Source organism: Canis aureus, chromosome X, assembly GCF_053574225.1.
Source record: "Canis aureus isolate CA01 chromosome X, VMU_Caureus_v.1.0, whole genome shotgun sequence".
NCBI lineage: Eukaryota > Metazoa > Chordata > Mammalia > Carnivora > Canidae > Canis > Canis aureus.
In genome coordinates, this window is record NC_135649.1 from 79,271,637 (window position 1) to 79,283,681 (window position 12,045).

Sequence of the window (12,045 nt, forward strand, 5' to 3'; positions counted from 1 at the left end):
TGCATGTGTAGCAAGGCCATGTGCCCCATCCCCTTTGGTGGTGCTTCATAAGAGTGCCTGATGGTGGGGACTCCCAAATGCCAGCCCTCAGTGGAAATGAACAAAATAAAGAGGGTTTAATGAGTTTTTCAGAAAGCTGAATTTATTCAGTTTAAAGGACTTTTTATAAAGATTATGTCCTTAGTTCTTTGGTATCAAAATATTTTTATTAAGGGATATCGACAGGCTTCTTTTTTATTTGGCTAAACTAATCTAGGTTTTGGTAACCCTATGTTAGTCTCTTTCTATTTTTTTTCCTTTTTATATGAACTTTGAGTCTGTGGAATCTAAAAGTCTGGGAATATTATCCTGAGCAATCTGCTTTTGGCATCTGTGGGCTACATGGTATTACTACTGTATGTTTTGTATTCTTCCTTCTAATCTTAACGTCAGCTATTTCATGGTTCTAATAACTCGTCCATGTGATATTCTCCCCCACTTCTGTTTCCTCAGAACTTCCTTCTTCCCTATGCCTTCTGTCTCTTTTGGCATTTGAATTGCAAAATGATGATACTAAAGCCTACACAGTATTTTTTTAAAGCAGTGAAAATGAGTGGTAGGTGTTCTGGTGCCCCTTAATCTAGCAAAAGGTCTTTGAAAGGGTCTATTATCAGGTAAAATGGCCTTTTGTCTACTATCCTTGCTAGAGGATTCTGCTCATGCCGGGGTGAGGTAGTAAGTTGTATTGTTGTGGGGTAGGGATTTTAGGCCCCAATTAGAAGATAACTATACAACTTACTACTTTCCCTGGTGTTGGCATATTCATACTTAGTCTTGGCACTGTTACCTCCATCAGAGTTGTAGATGTTCCTTGGATAATCAGGACCAGAAGAAAAGGGAAGTGGAAGAGGATAGGTGATATTTAGGGTGAGGCAAATATCATTATAAAGTGACTTGAACTCTTTCCCCTTCCACCCAGGGCACAGAAAGGATTTAATTCTTATGACCTACAAAGGTTCAGATCTCCAGTTCTTGAGACTAAGATAGCACTATACCTTAGCCCTCATCCTAAGTATACCGGATCAGCCACAAACTATTCCTAGGAACAGTTGTGGTCGGGGGCAGGGATGATAGTCCTACATTACTGGCTGGGTGGGATACTTGTCAGGCCACATGTGCTGATTGAGTGGCTCCCTGAGTTCTTGGCTGATTGTCCCTTAACACCCCCATTGTCATTCTTTCCGAGAAAGATGGGACTCCTATGCCTGACAGCTACCCAACAACCCCATCTTCAACTGATGCAGCCACATCTGAGTCCAAGGATACCCTTGTCACTCTGCAGCCCTCACAACAGCAACAAACACTCCCACCCCCACCAGCCTTGGGAGAGATTCCTCAAGAGCTACAGTCCCCGGCTGGAGAAGGGGGGAGCTCTACACAGCTGTTGATGCCTGTAGAGCCAGAGGAATTGGGTCCCACAAGGCCAAGTGGAGAAGCAGAAACAACTCAGATGGAGTTGTCCCCAGCTCCTACTATAAGTGAGTAGTAGAATTTCAAAATTGGGGTGGGCGGGTGGTATGATAGGAGGAAGAAATGGATATCTTTCTCCTTAACTAGCTCTTTTAACTCTCCTTAGAGAAATAATAGAAGCTCAGGTCCTCAGAGTGGGGTCTCAGCTTGCACATTTGCTTTCTTGCTAAAGTAGAGGCCTCTTCTCTCTGTCCTCAAGTGATAATATACCTGAATGCTTAATGATACAGATGATGATGCCAACAGTTTATCGAGGTAATCACTTTTCCTGGGCTATCATGGCAGGATTGTTACTTCTTTAAATACAACCCTCTGGGGCCAGAAGAGCATGTAACTCTTTATCTTGGGGTTTTGAGTTTGAGCCCACATTGGGGGTAGAAATTATTTTAAAATAAAACTAAACTTCAAAAACAAAAATAGGGATCCCTGGGTGGCGCAGCGGTTTGGCGTCTGCCTTTGGCCCAGGGCGCGATCCTGGAGACCCGGGATCGAATCCCACATCGGGCTCCCTGCATGGAGCCTGCTTCTCCCTCTGCCTATGTCTCTGCCTCTCTCTCTCTCTGTGTGTGACTATCATGAATAAATAAATAAAATCTTTTAAAAAAAAATTTAAAAATAAATAAATAAATAAAAACAAAAATAACCCTCCAAAGTAGGTAGGTTCATGAATAAACTGAAACCCACATGAGATTTTTAAGCCCAAGACCACTCAGTAAGTGATTGAGCTGAAATAAAAATCCAGACCTGTGTGGCTTTATTTTTTTTAATTTATTTATTTATTCATGAGAGAGAGCAGAGGGAGAAGCAGGCTCCCTGCGAGGAACCAGATATGGGACTTGATCCCAGGACCCCAGGATCACACCCTGAGCCAAAGGCAGACGCTCAACCACTAAGCCACCCAGGCATCCCCAGACCTGTGTGACTTTAAAGCTTGCTCTCCTTCAACATCCTTCAGAGATGGCAAACATATGAACACACACACACAGCTCTCCCATCCTGGCATACGCCATTTATTTCATGTCACTGTTTCCCACTGTTTTGAAGTAGGGCTTCAAAATTCTCAGCAGCATTCCAACAGGGTAAGTTGAAACCTCTTTTACTCTTCCTGCTCTGTACTATGCTGCCTGTGATATACTTTGGAAAAACCTTGAGGTGTAGTAGGTTTTTTTTCCAAGGAACCTTATTGAGATAAACAGAACCATACATATATAAATGATGCCTGCCGGGAATCTGAAAGTAACAGACTCCCTTACCTGGGGCACCTAGGGAAAGGTATTTCATAGGCATACCTGGAGCACCATGAGGATTTGAGCTGAGCTTTATAAAGCATAGGAGATAGGGGGAATATGAGTCAGGCCAGCAAAGAAGGTAGAGAAGTGAGAAATCTAATCTGGCTGCATCTTAATTCGGCCCCCTCTTCTAGGCAGAGATCTAACCTCTCCATGTGACTTCCTCCTAGCCTCTCTTTCCCCAGAGAGGGCTGAAGATTCTGATGCGCTGACAGCTGTCAGCAGTCAACTGGAAGGCTCTCCCATGGACACCAGTAGCCTGGCTTCCTGTACCCTAGAGGAGGCTGTGGGTGACACCTCAGCAGCTGGCAGTTCTGAGCAGCCCACAGCAGGCAGCTCCACTCCTGGGGATGCCCCAACTGTTGTGACAGAAATGCAAAGCAGGGGTGATGGGTCAGGTGAACCTACCCAGCCCCCTGAAGACAGGTAAGCATTGTGTGAGCAAAAGGAGGACAAGATGTGATAATGGGATTTTGAGCCACATGCATACTTGTTAACTATTGCACATGCTTGGTGCACTGGGGAAACCAACTTAGCTTCTATGAGAAAGGGGTAGCAGCAATGTCCACAATAGCCAAACTGTGGAAGGAGCCTCGGTGTCCAACAAAAGATGAATGGATAAAGAAGATGTGGTTTATGTATACAATGGAATATTACTCAGCTATTAGAAATGACAAATACCCACCATTTGCTTCAACGTGGATGGAACTGGAGGGTATTATGCTGAGTGAAGTAAGTCAGTCGGAGAAGGACAAACATTATATGTTCTCATTCATTTGGGGAATATAAATAATAGTGAAAGGGAATATAAGGGAAGGGAGAAGAAATGTGTGGGAAATATCAGAAAGGGAGACAGAACGTAAAGACTGCTAACTCTGGGAAACGAACAAGGGGAGGAAGGCGGGGGGTGGGAGTGAATGGGTGACGGGCACTGGGGGTTATTCTGTATGTTAGTAAATTGAACACCAATAAAAAAAATGAAAAAATAAATAAATAAATAAATAAATAAATTGAACACCAATAAAAAAAAAAAAAAGAGAAAGGGGTATCATAGGAGTATTTAAAAATGGAAAAATGTTAATATGAAGAACAACCTGAAAATTATTTTCTCCAGCTCTCCCCCTGCATCCTCTGAGAGTTCTTCCACCAGAGATTCTGCTGTGGCCATTTCTGGAGCAGATTCCCGAGGAATCCTAGAAGAGCCACTGCCTTCAACAAGCAGTGAGGAAGAAGATCCCCTTGCAGGTGAGCTTCGTGTGTGCTTGGACCATTCTGGGGTTATTTATTTAGGCTTTTAGTAGCCTTTGGCATGAAAATGCCCACCAAATGATTCCACCCAGATGGAAGGCAGCATATATAATGGAAGCAGGACCAGCAGTAAGGGGGTGCTGATGTTGCATGGCGGAATGAGCCCAGGCTTTGGAGTCAAACAAATCTTAGCTCAGGTTACCCCCTCTGCAGCCACCTACCTTCAGAACTTGGAACCATTATTTCTCTGATCCTCATCAGTACTGAGTGAGGTGATAATAGCTACATGGTAGGGCCTTGATGAAGATTAAGTGACAGTGTACACACAGACTCTAGCACATAACAAGAGCTGTTCTGAGCCTGGGGAAGGTGAGCTTTCTGTGTGTCTTCTGTCCTTTGCATGCAGTGAGGACACACAAGGTTCGTTCCCCTCAAACAAGGCATGGGTTTCTTTATTCCAAGTACATCTTAAGCGTTGGTAGAGACGAGAGTCCCTTCACATCTTGTGCCTCCCCTCAGGTATCAGTCTACCAGAAGGTGTGGACCCCTCTTTCCTGGCTGCCCTGCCTGATGACATCCGCCGGGAAGTCCTACAGAACCAACTGGGCATCCGTCCACCAACTCGGACTGCCCCTTCGGCAAATAGCTCAGCTCCTGCAGTGGTGGGGAATCCTGGTGTGACCGAAGTGAGCCCTGAGTTCCTGGCGGCCCTGCCTCCAGCCATTCAGGAGGAAGTATGTGAGCCAGGGAGGTGGGGGGGAGGTAGGGCGGCTCTAAGCCATCTAGCTGTGGGTATGCCCCCATTGACAACCTCTGCTCCGTAGGTGCTGGCACAGCAGAGAGCTGAGCAACAACGACGGGAACTGGCACAGAATGCGAGCTCAGACACTCCCATGGACCCTGTGACCTTCATCCAGACCCTGCCATCAGACTTGCGCCGTAGTGTCCTGGAGGACATGGAGGACAGTGTTTTGGCTGTGATGCCACCTGACATTGCAGCTGAGGCTCAAGCCCTGAGGCGAGAGCAGGAAGCCCGGCAGCGACAGCTCATGCATGAGCGGCTCTTTGGCCACAGCAGCACCTCTGCGCTCTCTGCCATCCTCCGAAGCCCGGGTACAGAGGGAGGCAAGTGGGAGGGTTCTGAAATGTTCAACTTTGGTCACATGACGCTCTGCTGTTCCCCTTTGTGTTACTGGACCCAGCTCACCACCCACCTCCCCAGTTTCAATTTCCATTTTCTTTCTTTCCAGCTTTCACCAGTCGCCTCAGTGGCAACCGAGGAGTCCAATACACTCGTCTTGCTGTGCAAAGAGGTGGCACCTTCCAGATGGGGGGTAGCAGCAGCCATAACAGGTACCTTTGTCTTTTTTTGACCTTACCATACCACCTCTCACATCTGTTGCTAAGTCCAATTCCCTTAATATATAGGTGGAGAGACTAGATGACCTCTTTAGGATATTGCCTTGATTGAGGAGGGGAGCCAGATCTTTGGACCTCCCCCTTCAAAAAGCCACACTTTTGGGTTAGTGTAGCTACTGTAGACCATAATCACAAAGTAAGGCAAACTGGCGGCAGATGCTAACTGTGGTTATAATAAGGAAAGTCACTTGCCTAAAGCTTATAACATCTAGGCTGTGGGAGAAGCAAACTGCACCCAACATGCTGAAATGTAAAGGGAGTGATCAGTCCTAAGAGGCAGGCAAATTCCTGGTAGTTTAGAGAAGGCAGAAGTAAACGTTTTTTAAGACTTTGAGTGCAATCTGCTTTTACCAATTCATAATACTGACATCATGTGATCTAGAGAAAATCACTTAACGTATTTTGAGCCTTTGATCCATCATCACAAAAATGGGCAGTTCTTTAGTCTTTTCAGCAGCCCCATACCAGCTGGTGTGGAGTACTTGAATACCCAGTAGATACACAAGAGGGCAGCTCTTATTAAGAGCCCCTGTACTAGACACCTTCTTGTGCCTCCTTGGAGATATGCAGCTCATTCCCCTTCCCTAGGCCTATACCTAATCCCAAAGCTCTAGCTGAAGTACTACCGTGCTGAAACTGTGCTCTGTTCCAGGCCTTCTGGCAGTAATGTGGATACTCTTCTCCGCCTCCGAGGACGGCTCCTCCTGGACCATGAAGCCCTATCCTGTCTCCTGGTCCTACTTTTCGTGGATGAGCCAAAGCTTAATACTAGTCGTCTACACCGAGTACTGAGAAATCTCTGCTACCATGCCCAGACCCGCCACTGGGTCATCCGCAGTCTGCTCTCCATTTTGCAGCGCAGCAGTGAAAGTGAGCTATGCATTGAAACACCCAAGCTCTCCTCAAGTGAGGACAAGGGCAAAAAGTCAAGCAAAAGCTGTGGGTCAAGCAGCCATGAGAACCGGCCCCTGGACCTCCTACACAAGATGGAGTCTAAGAGCTCCAACCAGCTTTCCTGGCTCTCAGTATCCATGGATGCAGCCCTCGGCTGCAGGACTAATATATTCCAGATTCAACGTTCAGGAGGTCGCAAACATACCGAGAAGCATGCAAGCAGTGGCTCCACTGTCCACATCCACCCCCAGGCTGCTCCTGTTGTCTGCAGACATGTTCTAGACACACTCATTCAATTGGCCAAGGTAAGGAGCTTGAACTCAGCCCTTGGGGATGGAAGAGGGGTGGCAGGCCACAGCCTAGATGAAATCTGAATTCTAAGAAAGCTAGAAGGTCTTTGTTCACTGTTTATAGTGCTAAGGCCTGTATGGTTTCTGGGAGTTGACCAGTAAATTATGGGTTCTTTTATTCTCACTTTTTACAATTTTTGTGCGTTACTTCATTTAGTTATCAAAACAACTCTCAGTGGTCTATATAATTTCTGTTCTATAGGTGACGAAGCTGGGGTGCAGAAAGTTTTTTTTTAAGATTTTATTTATTAATTCATGAGAGACAGAGAGAGAGGCAAAGACATAGAGGGAGAAGCAGACTCTGTGCAGGGAGCCCGATGTGGGATCCAGGGACTCTGGGATCATGCCCTGAGCCAAAGGCAGACACTCAACCACTGAGCCACCCAGGTGTCCCATGAGGTGCAGAAAGTTTTATTGACTTTGTCATGTGGCTAGTAAGTGATGCAGCTGGATCTAGAACTCAGTTCAGTCTTCTTTTTAATAATCATTGCTGCCATCTCTTGAGGGCCTGCCTTGTTGCCAGGCACTATGCAAAAATATGTTACCTCATTTAATCTCAACAATTTTTTGATAAAGCATAGGTATGCTCCCCATTTCATACAGAGACTGATACTCAGAAGTTAGCTAATCATCTCCCTACAAAGCCCTTGTTTGTTTCTCTGGGTCACTCCACCATCAGATAATGTAGACCTTATGCTCCCGTATGACATCTCTCCCATGTCACTAAAGCTATTCAGAGAAGTGGAGAATCTAAGAACCAATTGTCTTCACTTGTCAGGAAGACCGATTTCCTGTGTAGACCCCCTAGACCAAGCCTGTCCTCCTTTTGCCGGCAGGTATTTCCCAGCCATTTTACACAGCAGCGGACCAAAGAAACAAACTGTGAGAGCGATCGGGAGAGGGGCAGTAAGCAGGCCTGCAGCCCATGCTCTTCACAGTCCACCAGCAGTGGGATTTGCACAGACTTCTGGGACTTACTGGTTAAACTGGACAACATGAATGTCAGCCGGAAAGGCAAGAACTCCGTGAAGTCAGTGCCAGTGAGCGCTGGTGGTGAGGGGGAAACCTCCCCATACAGCCTTGAGGCCTCTCCACTGGGGCAGCTCATGAACATGTTATCACACCCAGTCATCCGCCGGAGCTCTCTCTTAACTGAGAAACTCCTCAGACTCCTTTCTCTCATCTCAATTGCTCTCCCAGAAAACAAAGTGTCAGAAGCACAGGCTAATTCTGGCAGCAGTGCTTCCTCCACCACTGTTGCCACCTCAACCACATCTACCACCACTACCACTGCTGCCTCCAGCACGCCCACTCCCCCTGCTGCAACCACCCCTGTCACTTCTGCTCCAGCTCTGGTTGCTGCCACGGCTATATCCACCATTGCCGTAGCTGCTTCGACCACGGTGACTACCCCCACGACTGCTACCACTACTGTTTCAAGTAAGTGTGGATGTAGGCTGGGAGCTTTGGGGTATGTACACCCACCTCACTCTCCACTCCCTTATCCAGGTATTCCTCTCTAAATGATAGCAGTCGGCTTGGTTTATGTTTGCAAGAGCCAAATGTGTTCATTCTTGCCCTCCTCAGTCCCAGTTCTCTCTCTCCATCCTCCTCCTCCCCACACACATCTACCCACACAGACACTCGTGAAGACCAGTAGGCATTCACTGAATGTGGCTTCCCTAGGCTAAGCACCAAAGGGAGGAGAGAGAAAGTCCCTGTCTTCAAAGAACTCCCAGCCTTTCCAGCCTGGGTGAGGGAGCCAGTTCCAGGAAAAAGATTAAGAGCAGACAGGATACCATTTGAATCAAGGTGGAATAGCCAGGGTATCCTAGGAAGTAAAGGGAGCGAGCCCTACAGCAGACTAATAAAAAGTACTTGAAAATGGTTTTGAAGAGGGAACTCAGATGATAGGGAAACAGTTGAGAAATGTTTGGGATTCTTTGTCACTTTAGAAAGTATGGTTATGAGAGTCCTTGACATCCCAAGTCATTTGTATTTGGCTTTGGTGGGTGGCTTTTCATTTGTACTACTTTCCCATTTTGAAGCCCTGGACAGTTTAGTGATTGTTTGGTTCTGGCATGTGAGTTTTAGAGGCTTACTATGTTCCATCTGTTTGCTCAAAGCTTCTACAACTACTAAGGCCAGCAAATCTCCAGCAAAGGTGGGTGATGGGGGCAGCAGCAGTGCTGACTTTAAGATGGTATCCTCTGGCCTCACTGAAAACCAGCTGCAGCTCTCTGTGGAGGTGAGTCCGAGCTCTTCTGAATTCCCAAGATTGGGGGAGGAAAGGTGGATGGGAGTAAAGTTTTAGTTCTTAAGTTGAGACCTACCTCTTCTCTCTTCTTTTTCCCAGGTGTTGACATCCCACTCTTGTTCCGAAGAAGGTCTAGAGGATGCAGCCAATGTGTTACTGCAGCTCTCTCGGGGGGACCCTGCAACCCGGGACACTGTTCTCAAGCTGCTACTGAATGGAGCGCGCCATCTGGGTTATACTCTTTGTAAACAGATAGGTAATAACAGAAGTAAAGCATCTTGTCTTTCTGAAACCTTCCACTGAGGTATCACCTCTTTATGGAACCCTTCCCTGAATCCCCAGGTTGAATCAAACTCCTCTATGCTTCTGTAACACCACCCCTGTGCTCTCCTCTGTTGCAACACTGATAATACTGAGTTACCATCTGTTTTCCTCTGCTCATTTGTTCATGGAGAGCAAGGCTGGGCTCCTCTACATTGCCAGTGCCTGGCACATACCTTGTAATCAGGGTTAAGTAAAGGAAAATGAGCACGTGTAGGATCTGCAGTGCTCTTTTGCTTCTCCATTCTGGACACTTACAAGAGCCCTGCAATGAGCCTGCTAAGGCAGCTTCACCACCTCAGAGATGCACCTGCACTTCACTTAGGCTCAAGAATTGGGAGTCCAAATGATACCCTCTGCCTTTGTGCAGTTGTGAAGGTACAGAAGTTATAAGGACACTTGGAAATTGTCTAGTTTCAGTCTTCCTTCCAGTTGTGTTACCAAAAAGAAAATTAAAACCCTGGGTGATAAAGCAATTGAATTGAGGAGTAGAGCCAGATTTTAGCATAGAGTCTGTTTGCTCTCTCCCACCCGCATCCCAGTCATGGATCTCTGTAGATGTCAGCTGCCGAGATCTCATTAGTTATCTCCTTCTCACAAATGTACCTGGAGCTGAGGTGATACGGATATTTATCAGTGTATGACCCCAGGATATTCTTGTTACATGAGAACTATAAGGTTCTTCCAGAGGAAGGAATTTGATTACAGTCTCTGTCTTTTCTTGACTCCCAGCATTCAACACCCATGGGCCAGGCAGTGTCCCACCTACTCTACTGTAGTTATCTGCTAATTCTCAAAACAGCCTTGTGACATTAGGCAGTATTAGTCTCAATAATTATTAAGATGGAGAAGGGAACTGGGAGAGGGGGTTAAGCAATTTGTCGGAGATTACCACAAAAACTAATAGTTTTTCCTCCCTGCACTGAGCTGCATTTCATGTAGATTCAACAGATTCTTGAGGGCAAGGTACATTGGTGGTCTCTGGATAGTTGGTCCATGAGGACACATAGTAAGATGGAACAGAATTCCTGCTCACTCCAGATTCTCTGCAACTGAGCAAAGATAGCCTGGGCAGGTTTCTTAGAAAGGTTTGGCTTCCAGCTGCTTCACTAGGGAAATCTCTGAACACTTGCTGGCTCCTCTGCCTAACCAGGTACCCTTCTGGCTGAGTTACGGGAATACAACCTAGAACAGCAGCGACGAGCCCAATGTGAGACCCTCTCTCCTGATGGCCTGCCTGAGGAGCAGCCACAGACCACCAAGCTAAAAGGCAAAATGCAGAGCAGGTGGGTGGTTACCACCCATTTGGCTGTGGGGCTGGAATCTGGGGTATTCTAAAAAGTGGCTCTTGCTGGTTTCCTGGTGGTTGTTTTGTTGTTTGGGTTGTTTTAATTTTTCCCTTTCTGGTCAGATTTTCTTATATGTTCTATGCATACTTGATCTTATTTTTTCCCACTTGTGGGATTTCCTTCTGAGATTCTTTAACCCTCTGATTGACACCAAAAAGCCCTGCTCGCTCTGGATGTTTATGCTTTGATGCTATCAGTATACGCAAGCCACCTCTACACTATCCAGGTTTGACATGGCTGAGAATGTGGTAATTGTGGCATCTCAGAAGCGACCTCTGGGTGGCCGGGAGCTCCAGCTGCCTTCTATGTCCATGTTGACATCCAAGACGTCTACCCAGAAGTTCTTCTTGAGGGTACTGCAGGTCATCATCCAGCTTCGGGACGACACACGCCGAGCTAACAAGAAAGCCAAGCAGACAGGCAGGCTAGGTATGGAACTGGAGTGTCCAGTTGAGGGGCAGGGTTGGTGGTGGCAAACTCCAAGTCCTTGGAGGGCAGGACTTAATGTCATGTCTCCATCCTGCTTGACCTTTCCAAAAAAGGAAGTGATGATCCTTTCCTAGACTGTTGATGGCTGCGTTCTGTATCTCACTCAAGCTGTCTGCATAGGAAATTCATTAGGGCAAGTGAGAAGTAAGGGGGAGGGAAAATCTGGCAAAGAAATTGGGGACAGATCTTTTGTTGAACAAGATTTAAGGCACTGAGCGTGTCTCCTTTCTGCCTCTTTGATCACTCCTAACTAAAACATTGCAGCCATGTTGCCTCTTCTGTGGCCTGCCAAATCCTACCTCTTTCCTCTTGTCCCACAAAACCCTCTCCACCTGCCACTATCCATCTGCCTAACACCATGTCCCTTGCCCTTACTTGTAATGGTAGCTCTTAGTGCCTGGTGATGAGCACTCTGAAGCTGCCCTAGCCAAAGCTCAAAGATTTCAACAAGATGCCCTGTGGCAGCCCAGGAGATGGGAGAGAGAATATTGGGCATTCCCTCTTCCTGCATTTTATACCTTGCCTTCTTTTTTCTTTCTCCCAGGTTCTTCCGGTTTAGGCTCAGCTAGCAGCATCCAGGCAGCTGTTCGGCAGCTGGAGGCTGAGGCTGATGCCATTATACAAATGGTACGTGAGGGTCAAAGGGCGCGGAGACAGCAACAAGCAGCAACGGTTAGCATGATGCCTGTAGCCCCTCATTCATTTGTCTCTCCCCTTCCCCACCACATCATCAGTGGGGTTTCACTGCCCTTAACCTTGTATGCTTTTGCATTAAGTATGCTGTATGAATGCTTCTGGGCAACAGGGTTACTTTCTGTTGGTGTTTTCTCTACTGTCTGTTGGTTGTTTTGGATCGATAATGACTTAAAGCTTGGCCATCATACCCCACTCCCAGCTATCCAGTCAACAGTGGCGCTTTT

The 12,045-nt window shown here is 46.8% G+C and overlaps 1 protein-coding gene across 16 annotated transcripts in view; it reads left to right on the top strand.

The window, feature by feature from the left end:
• Window positions 1–12,045, top strand: part of HUWE1 (HECT, UBA and WWE domain containing E3 ubiquitin protein ligase 1) — a 172,454-nt gene that overhangs the window by 152,167 nt on the left and 8,242 nt on the right. For 11 of the 16 annotated variants that reach the window (XM_077887718.1, XM_077887705.1, XM_077887714.1 and 8 more), the window contains 13 exons: window positions 1,230–1,517; window positions 2,933–3,224; window positions 3,913–4,043; window positions 4,566–4,780; window positions 4,871–5,159; window positions 5,297–5,399; window positions 6,118–6,664; window positions 7,546–8,149; window positions 8,836–8,957; window positions 9,066–9,222; window positions 10,441–10,573; window positions 10,863–11,065; window positions 11,670–11,797. In XM_077887718.1, coding sequence (XP_077743844.1) covers window positions 1,230–1,517; window positions 2,933–3,224; window positions 3,913–4,043; window positions 4,566–4,780; window positions 4,871–5,159; window positions 5,297–5,399; window positions 6,118–6,664; window positions 7,546–8,149; window positions 8,836–8,957; window positions 9,066–9,222; window positions 10,441–10,573; window positions 10,863–11,065; window positions 11,670–11,797 — 3,212 coding nt within the window. The remainder of the gene's footprint in view (window positions 1–1,229; window positions 1,518–2,932; window positions 3,225–3,912; window positions 4,044–4,565; window positions 4,781–4,870; window positions 5,160–5,296; window positions 5,400–6,117; window positions 6,665–7,545; window positions 8,150–8,835; window positions 8,958–9,065; window positions 9,223–10,440; window positions 10,574–10,862; window positions 11,066–11,669; window positions 11,798–12,045) is intronic. The other 5 variants (XM_077887711.1, XM_077887715.1, XM_077887722.1 and 2 more) reach the window with 3 other exon arrangements.